This window comes from Astatotilapia calliptera, chromosome 14 (assembly GCF_964374335.1).
Source record: "Astatotilapia calliptera chromosome 14, fAstCal68.1, whole genome shotgun sequence".
Taxonomy (NCBI): Eukaryota; Metazoa; Chordata; class Actinopteri; order Cichliformes; family Cichlidae; genus Astatotilapia; species Astatotilapia calliptera.
In genome coordinates, this window is record NC_137435.1 from 37,286,087 (window position 1) to 37,298,400 (window position 12,314).

The window sequence follows — 12,314 nt, forward strand, 5'->3', positions numbered from 1 at the left end:
TGTGTTAACGAGCTAACCGCACTAACGCGTTGAGGCCGTGCAGCCCCACGCATGGGGTAATCTGTGCTAGCGTGTTAACGAGCTAACCGCACTAAGGTGTTGATGCTGAGCAGCCACATGCACTGGCAATCTGCATTAATGCGGTTGTAACGTTAACGTCATTTTAACAAGATTAATGCTGGCAGCACTAATTTTTAGACATAAGTTGTAACGGCCGCCATTTTCTTTGTGAGTGTTTATTACATTGCGTGCTGCGGGGAAAAGCCTGTTCTAACGTTTAGAACAGCCTGTTTTAAGGTTTATTTTGAGGACCTGATGGCTGTTTATTGCTTCCCATCCGTAAACTCCATACTCTATCGTGTGATTCTTGCATAGGTGGTAGAAGAGGTTTGCCGTGTTTGAGTCTGAGGTGGGGACCGGTTTGCGACATAATTTGCATAGCACAGTTTTGTGGTCCGTGTCAGACTTTTCGTAGTCAAACCATGTCCATGCTACAGAGGTAGCCCGTCGTTTAGGAATAAGGTCCTCGATTTGTTTTGATTGGTCCTTCTGTTTTTAGCTATCTGGTTCTGCCTCATCTTCACTGGATTTGCTGGTATTATCTGTGCCCCAGTAAAAAGATATTGGCGTTAACAGTGTATTTTGCGACAAAACGAAACAAAAGATGGCGTATAATTTGAAATGATAAATGTTTTCATTTCATTATCCTATATATTTTGTCATATCGAACAGCCCTAATAATTGGTCATCTGGTAACTTCCCTACCACCCAGAGCCTGTCCCAACTCCTCTTTGAACTCTGCATAACATTTTTCCTTTTTCAACTTCTACCAAGAACCAGATCTATTCCCTGGATGAAAAAAGTCCAAACATGCTCCAGACTTGCTGTGGAGATATTGTTAATGCTAATATTGTTGTGCTAAAATAAATACCACATTTCTGAGGAAGCCAGTTACCTAGCTCTCAGCAGGTAAGAAATGTGTGTAAGAGTTAAAGAAAAGTGGCGGATTAGCACACCGCCAGAGCCCATGTCTTGGTTTGATACCACAGTTTGTTTTGGTCTGTCTCTGTTAGTGCTGCTGCTGCCTGAAAACCACACCGTCAGCACTCTCCTTTTTCTACACACTAAGCACAGTGACACAGCAGCATGGTCAAAACATGCTGTCTCCGTTGAAACACTTGGATGTTTCCCTGTCAATGCTATTATTGTTCACTAAAACTAAAAGAAAATCTAAACAAAAACTAAACTTTAAAAAGAAATTAAAACTGAAATGATTTTGTGGACTTGGAAACAAGCTAAAGTAAAACACAAATATATAGGAAATATCCCCAGTCTTAGTGTGTATCACCACTACTTTGATGAGGATCTATGCTCTCTATACAATAATACTTAATTAAAAGTAACACTCTAACTGAATGTGTTCTTTTTATTTAAGGAATCCCGCTGACTTAAGTAATTACACTGGGTCCTGTGGTTGGGGTTGTTGTTGGTATGTTGAGCTGGCAGTGGGAGAGATCCAGCTCTGTGTGTAATGTAACAGCAAACGTGTGTGTAAATAATGGATGCAAAGCATGTTCATGCCATCGGGGTCTGCTGTGGTCATTCACATGAGACTTTTCCATTTTATCTTGTGCAGCAACTAGCAGGTCAAGCCAACCAAAGTATATATCATTGTGATCATTAGCTCTGATGAGTCATTTAGTTATTTTGTTCTTGACAGCAGACACTTCCTGTATGAAACCCCCCAAAATGCAAGAGTAGGAATTCATTGCAACAAATGTAAGCATGCTCCTTGTTTTTTGGGTCTTATACTGTCTTGTGGTATTTGAGATATAGAACTCACCAAGGCACTGGTGCCACATAGATTGCAATGAATTGCACTCCATTCTGTGTGGCAGGGGTGTTTCAAACATAAGTGATTTCATGGTTTGTTCAGTAGAAGATGTGGTCAGAGTGAATCAGTCACATTAATCACTTTCATTTACCTCTAAGCACATGCTCTGGCTCATACTTTTGTTAAACTCGAGTGGATTCAAGTGGAGCTCCAGTTTTTCACCTAGTGCCAGGTTAAATTATGGTCTCGGGGCCCCATTTAAAAAATAAAATAAAAAGAAAGAAAAGTTTATTATAAATATATGCACACTTAAAAAGACCACATTTGTGCCACTCAATGAAAACTGCTTTTCAGTTTTTGTTTGACCAAATGGGCCGAGTGCCTCTATGTTTTATCTATAATTTCCTCTCCTGACCTAAGCCCCGAGATTTCTGCCAGCCCAACACAGCAGACAGTGGATTAGCCTGATTGTACACTACGGTATTCAGTCATAAGTTATGGTGTGTGTGTGTGTGTTCACCTAACTAATGGCTTGCATATAGCAATCTAGTAATTTACAGATATTGTATTTACTTTTAACTATGCAAAAGACTACTGAAATATCATGTGAAATATGTTGGTTGAGTTTGAGCTTTAAGTCATATAAAATCTATCCCACCTCTCTTTTTTCTGTAAGAGTCAGTCATCCTTGAAATGCATCTAGGAAACCTTAGGGGAGGTGATTATGTAATTTAGGTTTTAGGGTTGCACATATAGAAACTTTTTTTAAAATTTATTCTTGTACCTGTACTCTACTGTGATTTTTATCCCTGATATCCCTGTGTTTTGTTTTTTGTTTTGTATTTTTTTGTCGTCAGTCCAAGTCAGAGTTACCCTGATGATATTGTCAGGAACTTTTTTCAGACTTGACAAAACTACAGATTACTGAGCCACACAACTCCCTGGTAAATTCGTAAATTCATGAATTGTAGTCATGCTCAACTCTTAAGTAATGTTGAGTGATATCAGGAGTTAGGGTGATATGACCCAAAATTCATATCTTGATATTCTTTAGCTGGATGGCGATATAAGATATATATCTTGATATGTTTTTTAAAGCCATAAAGTAAGAACAAAAAGAGAGTTCTTAGTCAAAGCTGTGTCCCAAATCTCACATAGGCACTTTTATTAACATACAGCATAGATGTACAAGAAAAAATTACTCTGAAATAAATTATCAGCATTTATTAAATAATAATGCTCCATAAATAAAACATAAAAAAATAATGTTGTTTTTGTGCATAACAAAAAAGCTCACAATTGTGCAGTCAAAATGTAAACTAAAAGATGCTGAGCATAACAACAAAGACAGACCGCAGCAGGTTTCGTGGTCAGTAAACACAACCAGAATTCATACATAAGGCGCACTGTCGATTTTTGAGAAAATGAAAGGATTTTAGGCCAGTCGTCAACGTGTTAACCCGGTTAGCTCATTAACGCGTTGACGCCGTCCAGCCCTACGCACGGGGTCATCTACGGTAACTCGTTAACAGAGATTTGCCCCGTTAATGCAGTTATGGCCTTAACGTCACACTGGCAGCACTAAAATAGTAATCTTCAAATGTTTTCTTTTTACTGACCAGCTCCTCTTTGATAGCTTCCGTGTCCATCTTGTCGTTGCCTGCAGGTGAAGCGATGGGGGAGGGGGAGTTGTGTTCAGTGAAGGGGAGAGGCGAGGCCGAGTAACGTTGTGTAGGGACAAAAGTGGACGAAAGAGAGGCAAACTTGCGGCTCCACAAGTATAATTAAAGTAACATAGACTATATCGATATAAACGATATTGTCACATCTCATATCTCGTATAAAAATATATCGATATATTTAAAAAGTCGATATATAGCCCAGTCCCATCAGGAGTCATTAACAGATCAAAAGTAATGTACCCAATTTTTCTCAAATAAAGTCAGTTAATCTGGGTTTATTTGACACACACATAAAACCAAAATGGATTCCAGTAGGAAAACAATCCTCCCCGGCTGTGTATGTGTATGTCTGCAAATACTGCAAAAAATCTTGTGAAGACGTGATGTTTTTCTGTCCTTGTAAATTGTGTGGCTTTGAAATGATTGCAACCTTTTACTGTTTTGTTGTTTTTCACTTACCTTTGTGTTAGATTGGCAAAGCTGTGACACTATCATTGGGTAGAAAAGTTGATGACCATTTCTAACACAGCCGGCTGATTTCAGGATCATCTTTTTGCTGGTACTAAATTGAATTGTGCTCCCACGGATCTTTGTGAAGTGTCAGCACGAGGCTTGGTACATAGATGTCACCAAATACACCCACCAAAGAGGGAAAAAATTATCATGAAGGCCTGAAGTTGACATAAACAAAGAACCCTTTCGCTCTTTGAACACATTTCCAAGTTAACTTTCAACAACCTAAATCCTTTATGGATTGTGATGTGTTCAGAAGCTGCAACCTGATTTCTTCTGACATCATTGACATGTCATCAATACATTCCATTGAACCACACATGCTTTTAGCTTTCATGATGCTGAGGGTTTTAGTCAATGAGGCTGTTTGTTTGGTTTTGGCAGCAGTCACTGGCCTGTGCTTTGCTGCCCCAATATCTCTTGCACTTTGATCAGATATGAATTACAGGAGCTGATTCTTAGTGTGTAAAGGGCATCATCTGCTGTTTTGTTATGCCTATGCATGCCTCAGAAATTACAGTAGCCAAACAGAATTCGCATGCTTAGGAGTGAAGAAATATGTTCATTTGAGATGGGGTATTTTTTGTTTCTTTTGAAATGTAGAACTGTGTATGTCTGTTTGTGTATGCATTATTATCATCTTTGCGTTTTTAATTTTGTCACTACCAACAAATACTCAACTTTGCCACCTGCAGCCCTGCCTCTGCTCTTTTTGTTAGTGCTATTGTCTCTAAATTATACATAGCAGGTCTCACTACCATCTGTACACCTTATCTTTCATTCATGTTGCTATCCTGTGACAAATCACCTGACACCTGTCTCCACCCACTCCATCTTGCCTGAATTCTCTCCGCCTCTCTTGTGCATTTGTATGTCTGCCTTTGTGAGCACAAAGTGTAATATTTTGAAAACAAGGAAATATGGGGACCTTTGACTTGTTCAGTTTAGATTCTGGTTTAGGTTAGGTTAAAGATATTGCTATCAGCACACGTGGTATGAGACAGTCATGAGATCGAATAATATAATCATTAGGCACCTTGAGTCAACTGTTGTTGTGATCCGGGACTATATAAATAACACTGACTTGAATCACCTATAGCTTTTTATATTACCGTATATCCAATAATAGGATAAATTTATATCTTCATGTAATTTAATTATAAAGCTGTCAGTTTCACTGTAATTTGTGATTTACACCAGTATGCTGTGTTTTCCTTAAGTTATCTTCAAATAGAGTAGGCTGCTGGTGATCAGTAAAAAATTGCTATGTTTTTATTGTCAAGATTATTAGATACTTTGTCATTAGATTCTTTCTCAGGATCAAGGGTCGAGGATTAGCTTCTTAATTTTACCATATGAGGAAAGAAAATCAAGAGTTTGTAGCTGGGGTGCTGTTTCTTGGATGGGAAACACCCAGCTGCTTCTACTGATGGGTGCCAATGATATTCTGGGCAGTTTTAATCATCTTCTGCAGAGCTTTCCGGGCTTAGGCCTTGATCATCCCATTGTGATGTTTCCAGTTAAGAAGATTTCTGTTGCTCTTCTTTAGAAGTCAACAAGTACTTGAAGTTGAGTTGTTTTTGAGCTTTCTTCATTAGGGTTGAGATGAGTGATAACCACAGCTTCAGTGATGTAAAGTATTTCGCCTAATTCAACAATCGAGTCCTTAGTTCTCTTGATCATAAGCAGTGGGTTGTTTAGTGAACTTTTACATGGTAAAAGCCTGGGCTATGCTCTCACGCTTTGCTTTCACCTTATTTTTGTCTTTCCATATGTTAGTAAATTAAGTATGTAATATTCTAAATATTATATAAATAAAATGACAGTTAAATATTTTTAGAAAAAAACAACAGAGTTGGGTCAAATTTCAGACTGTTGATTTCATCTCATCTGATTTGATTTCACACAAGCCTTTGCATACAGGACTTTGCTACTCATGATACACAGAGTCACCGTAGAGATGTTACGTCAGCGCATTTCTCCCTTCTTTCACCACCCTCTTCTTTAGGCTGCATTCTTTCCAAAGGCACTTTAGCTTGACATTCCCACAACCCTCATTCTCTTTCATCTTGACTAAAGCTATCATAAAATATTTGTACCTTATCTACATCAATCTCCCATTCCCTTCCCAGATTAATGTGGAAGCCACTGCAGAAAAATATATTCTGTAGTTTTGGGATTGCTGAAGTGTGTGTGTGTGTGTGTGTGTGTGTGTGCGTGTGTGTGTGTGTGTTTTTTTTTTTTGGTTCCATGGCTCCATCTTGTGGAGAAAGATCAGAAGTGTGGGGAAATGCAGAGCACTAAGGGGTCAATATCTGCTGCCTACTGGCTGCTCCCAATAGGGCTTAAATATCTTGGACTCTCCGCCAGTTGCGCTTAGAACTGAAGAAGTGTCTTGGATGAGAGGTGTAACATATTCAAGAAACTTAAAGAAGTCCAGTCGCTTTTCTTTCCAAGCTCCTTAGATTAACATGATCTGGATGACGGGGAACCTTCACAGGCTCATAAACCTGACAGCTGCAGTAAAAAGTACTGTGATTGCTCAATGAGTAGGAAAGCAAAATTTAAGTACCTGTTGATGCCTTCTGCGTTTTCATTTTTGAGTTGTTTCCATAATTCTCCTGATTTGATCTTTTGCACATCGAGGGGCTGCTGTCTTGTGGCTGGTTCTAAGCTTTGGATAGCTTTAGCTTTGGACAATTTGCCTTTCTTTAATCTTTATAATGTCCATGTCAGCTGGGTGAAGGGGATTAAACTGTTTGATTAGGTTTGTTGTTACCAATGTTTTCATGGCTGACCCCTGAACCCCTGGTGAACTTTGCATCTTCACTCAGAGTGAGGAGCTTCAATGCAATATTTTTGGCTGTGAGTGTGTGCATTACTTTTTGCCTGCATCGTGTGTTGCACATTAAACAGACCAACCTGAGCCTGACCAGTTGGCCACCAATAAGGGCTGAGGACATTGGCAATGGGGATTTTCTGGTCCCTGGCTAGCCAATCAGCGCATCTCTAAAACATATGACTGTGGTAATTAAAACATGCCTCAGACAGGGTTTACTTACTAAAACAATCACTTAAAAATATATATATACATATATAAAACGTGGGTCCTTTTTAGGAAAAGCCACAGATTAGTATAAAAAACTCCTGTTAACAACAACGGTAAATAACATTACTCATAAGAGAACAGACTTTACTTAACTGGGACTCATTCAACTGAAAAAGTACCACAGTTTAGACAGAACAGAGATAAGACCTGGGTTTTCTTTCTTTCCTTTGCTAGCAGCATGAGAGAAGCATTCATTTCCTGTAACATGTTCCACTCTGCTTCTGCTTTCATTGTGATGCCTTCCTTTAGCTGCTTTACACGTCTTCCTCTTTGCTGTATACACTGGTTTCACAAAGGAAGACAGTGCAACTAGGAACCCCAGCACTCTACACAGCACATGTAACATGTCTTGTACAAAATTCAAAAGCAGAGAGAGTTGATAAAATAGAAGGTTTTGTAGAATTAGAAAGCTGTAGTGCTAAATGAGGAATTGAATTGGAACAAGATGACTCGACTAAATATGAAGGTACGTTACCATTATATGGGACATGGCATTGTAACTCAACTCGGAAGTTCTAAGAAATAATGGCTAAGATCTCTCCTGAATATTGCTCTATGAGATCGATGTATCTTTTGTCATTATAGCAAGCTCGTACTATAGTGCTGTGCAAATTCTGTGTCTCTGTGTGTACATATACAGTTATGTTTAAAAATTGAATTACTTGAAAAAACAAAAACTGGGTGCACAAGTTGATATTATTTAGGATTTTCTGTAATCTGAACAGGCTCAAAAGTATACATACAGACTTAAATACATTTCTCAAAAACTTGCAACAGTTTTTAATCAGAGTATACCATCAAGTCAGTTAGGTTGCAGAGGGAGTTATTAATCAGTTCCAGCTGCTTTGGTGTCGAAACAGGTGCACTAGAGAGGCAACAGTGAGCCGACCCCCAAACAGGAATGGTTTTACAGGTAGAAGCCACTGACAATTTCCCCCTACTCATCTTTTCTGACCTCTTTTTCACTGGTTTTGCATTTGGTTAAGGTCAGTGTCACTAGTGGTAGCATAAGAATGGCTCATCAATATGTGCTGTGGCCAGAAGGTTTGCTGTGTTTCCCAATCCCCCCCAAGACAGAATCACTTGTCTGATCAGGACCATACCATTACATTTTTTTTGTTCTCAAAGATATTTTTATCAGATTAAAACGACAAACAAAAAGAGATACACAAAAAATTCTTATACAATATGTGAGTAGGTAGGCTTCACGATGATTGCTTAAGCTGACATAATAAAATACAGCTTAATAACACAATCACATTAGGGCTGGGCTATATCATACCGTTCACGGTAATACCGGTGTAATGTTGGGCAACGATAGGAAAATGACATATCGCGATAGAATATGGGTAAAACGCGCATGCGCAGTGCCTTTGTTTACATACGCACATGGCGGCGACGCAGAATGAGAAGAGCGAAAGCGGATCGTTGAATGAAACGGATGAACCAGAACTGGTTTGTATAAATGCTGCAACTTCAGTGGTGTGGAACTGGTTTAGCTTTCGTCTGTCAGATATACAACAAAGCACTATTTTTGGTAGCGCGTGCTAGCGGGCCGTCGTTATTACCGTGTTTTTTGGAAAATACGGCACACTTAAAATCAATCCTTTAATTTTTCAGAAAATCGACAGTGCCCCTTATAATCCCGTGTGCCTTATGTATGAATTCTGGTTGTGTTTACTGACCTCGAAACGATTTTATGTACACGGCGCTCGAAAATCTGTCAAATGTTTCAGTACGACTTTGCTAAGCTACGAAGCCGCACCACTTGATGGATTGTTGGAGCATTACGGCTATCGTAGGCAGGAGCCTCGCGGAGTGATACGTACTGTGCTTCAACATAATATTACAGTACTGTGTGTGTATAACCTCTTTTTAAGTTTTGTGGATATTATACATGGTTATGCTGAGGATATGTCGGCCAATTTCCACTGGAAATGTCTTTTGGTTAAACTGTCAGCAAGGATTTGCATTTGCACTGTAAACTTTTTATATAACTTTAATGCACATAAAAAATGGTAAATGGCCTGTATTTATATAGCGCTTTACTAGTCCCTAAGGACCCCAAAGCGCTTTACATATCCAGTCATCCACCCATTCACACACACATTCACACACTGGTGATGGCAAGCTACATTGTAGCCACAGCCACCCTGGGGCGCACTGACAGAGGCGAGGCTGCCGGACACTGGCGCCACCGGGCCCTCTGACCACCACCAGTAGGCAACGGGTGAAGTGTCTTGCCCAAGGACACAACGACCGAGACTGTCCGAGCCGGGGCTCGAACCGGCAACCTTCCGATTACAAGGCGAAAAAACAGCTGCTTGTTTAAGTGTAAATACATTGATGGGGTTTTTGCACTAATACAGTTGTGGAGTTGTAAAGTATTTTGTCTAGTGTCAATTATATCGTCAGTTATATTGTTATTGCAAATTTTCAAATGTATATCGTGATAAATATTTTTGGTCATATCGCCCTGCTCTAAATCACATATCTTTTAATTGTTGTTTACCCCCTACCCATCCCACACAATAACTCTGTCCCTCGATCCAGGTTAAAAAAACCCCCAAAAAACCCCCAACAACAACAAAAAAACCGAGGAAAAACAGAGGATTTGCTGAGCAGCCGAAGGCTGGAAAAATATTTCAGGAATTGCCTCCACACCTTGTAAAACTTTCCGGTGGTGTTACTAATCGAATAACAGATCTTTTCAAGGCTTAAATAACACATAAGGCGCCTCAGCCCCGTCCATCTTAGTAGGACTGCACATTTCGCTACAAGGGAAGCAAAAGACACTGACAAGGTCAGCCGTGCATCAGCCTCCCCATTAGTGCCAAAAATAGAAACTAATGGATTAGGATCCATATGATATTCAAGAATTAGAGACAAAGGTTGAAATATGTCCATCCAGAATGTTTTGAGTTTAGGACATGCCTAGAACATATGGATAAGAGAAGCATCCTCACTCTCACATTTATCACAAGAGGGGTCCACATTCAGAAAAATACAAGCTAATTTGACTTTTTACCAGAACGGTTGAGTCTAACGGGCAGTTATCTTTGCTTTGGAAATAGACCCAAGATATAATGCAGCGTGTATTTGCTGCCCAATAGTAATACTGGAAATTAGGCATTGCCAGGTAGGGATGGGTATTGATAAGATTTTCACGATTCCGATTCCATTTTCGATTCTGTTTAACGATTCGATTCTTTATCGATTCTCTTATCGATTCTTTTTAAAAAAGGAGAACACTAAGTTCGATTAGCTTAGAACTTCGTTTTATATCTTCTCTTTGAACAAGATAGAAATTTAGGAGTAACATGGTCTTACAAACCCAACAGTGAGATAAGAGATCCAGCCTACGGCTCTTCAATGGGGTGTCACAGGGTGCCCAGGAAAAAAAATTGTAAATGTAAAATAATAAAATAAATATTCTTCTGTAGCAATAACAAAGCATAACATAAATTATTCAGTAGCAATTACACAAGAATATCCAGTAATGTCCCTGCCTACAATTAAACACATTCACTTACCTAAAATTGGGGGCATCTGCTGTGGCAAATGGGTTCAAGCCAGTGTTGCCAACTTAGCAACTTTGTCGCTATATATAGCGAGTTTTCAGACCCCTTAGCGACTTTTTTTAGAAAAAAAGTCGCTAAAAAAAGACGTGAAAGCGCGTATCGCTTTTACTCTCAACAAGCAGTGGGTGCTGTAACGCAGTCAGTTCATCTTTTACTCTTTTACTCTTATGCTGTTTTGTGGATGACAAGGTTTAAAACTACTTATAAACACACACACAAAGTAACTCCACCAGAGTGCCTATTTCAGGTCACTTTTGCCGGTCCAAGCCCAGGTAAAGGAGCAGGGTTGGAATTGTGACATTAAAAAAAACAATAATTGCTAAAATAAATTTAATTTGTAGTTCTAAATAAACTCTAAATGCATTTAGGACGTTTTTTTACTCACTTTATGTCTCTTCCACGATGTTATTTCTCTCTCCAACAACATAGGTTACAATTAGATTAGCATGACCAATTATGCAAATTAGGCGATGACGTCATTTAGCGACTTCTAGCGACTTTTAGGACAACCAATAGCGATTTTCCTTACTGAGGAGTTGGCAACACTGGTTCAAGCCTTTTACCACAAACTTAGTCACTGCTCGGTGACATTCGTCTATCCTGGCCTGAAAGGAGACGCTACCGGTAGACTGCAGCGAGAACTGCCAGCATCTGAGCCAGACTCTGTGTGTCTCTCTTATCATGGTCACCTAAATGCACAGTAATAGCAGGTTTTGTAATAAGGCAGATCGCGCTAACATAATATGCACTGTTAGTTGATTATTTACCTGCCGCATTAACGGGAGAGGATGTGCAAACGTTACCGCTGCTGCTGGGTTGAGATTCACGAGTCCGGAGCGGAATTAAAAACATGACATTCATTTAAGGTTATCACGTGTTTTGTGAGAAAATGCTTTTGCATATTCGTAGTGTTTCCTCCCTTAAATTAAGTATCTACTTTGCAAGTATTGCAAGTTGCCCTGTTGTCATCCGTTCTCGTAAACTTTTGAGCCGCTTACGCGCCGTGTTTCCTGCCAGGTAAATGACGCTCCGCAACGTGGTGACGTCATTCGGGGCGACTGGAATCGATAAGGGAATCGTTTGCAAAAATGTCAAACAATTCCAAGGAATTGAAACAGTGGGAACCGGTTCTCAACAAGAACCGGTTTTCGATACTCATCCCTATTGCCAGGCCTCCATTACTCCTGGGCTTTTGAAGATGGGCTTTAGTCAATCAGGGGCATTTGGCTCTCCATATATAAAATGATATAGTTGAATCTAAAGAATCAAAGAAAGATTTGGGGATAAAAATCGGTATTTATTGGAAGAAAGAGAAAAATTAAGGGAGTACATTTTGATTGAGTTAATTCTTCCCACCAGAGAAGTAGAGAGAGGGGACCATTGTGCCAGGTGCTGTTCTGTATTATTTAATAAATAAAGGAAGTTCACTTTGAAGAGACAGTTATGCTTCCTTGTAACTTTTATACCTAGATATGTAAATTGATTTTGTGCAATTTTAAAGGGGAGAGTTAGAGCTGGGCGATAGAACGATAACGATATGTATCGCGATATAACTTTTACTCGATAGAGAAATTAAGCTATCGCGATAGACCTCG

At 39.4% G+C, this 12,314-nt stretch overlaps 1 protein-coding gene across 8 annotated transcripts in view; it reads left to right on the top strand.

The window, feature by feature from the left end:
• Positions 1-12,314, top strand: part of myo18ab (myosin XVIIIA b) — a 126,362-nt gene that overhangs the window by 14,547 nt on the left and 99,501 nt on the right. The window contains exon 1 of one of the 8 annotated variants that reach the window (XM_080289090.1): positions 7,451-7,604. The exons of the other annotated variants lie outside the window; for them this stretch is intronic. Coding sequence (XP_080145216.1) covers positions 7,584-7,604 — 21 coding nt within the window. The 5' untranslated portion in view covers positions 7,451-7,583. Of the gene's footprint in view, positions 1-7,450; positions 7,605-12,314 lie in introns of those variants that run through there. 8 annotated transcript variants of the gene reach the window in all.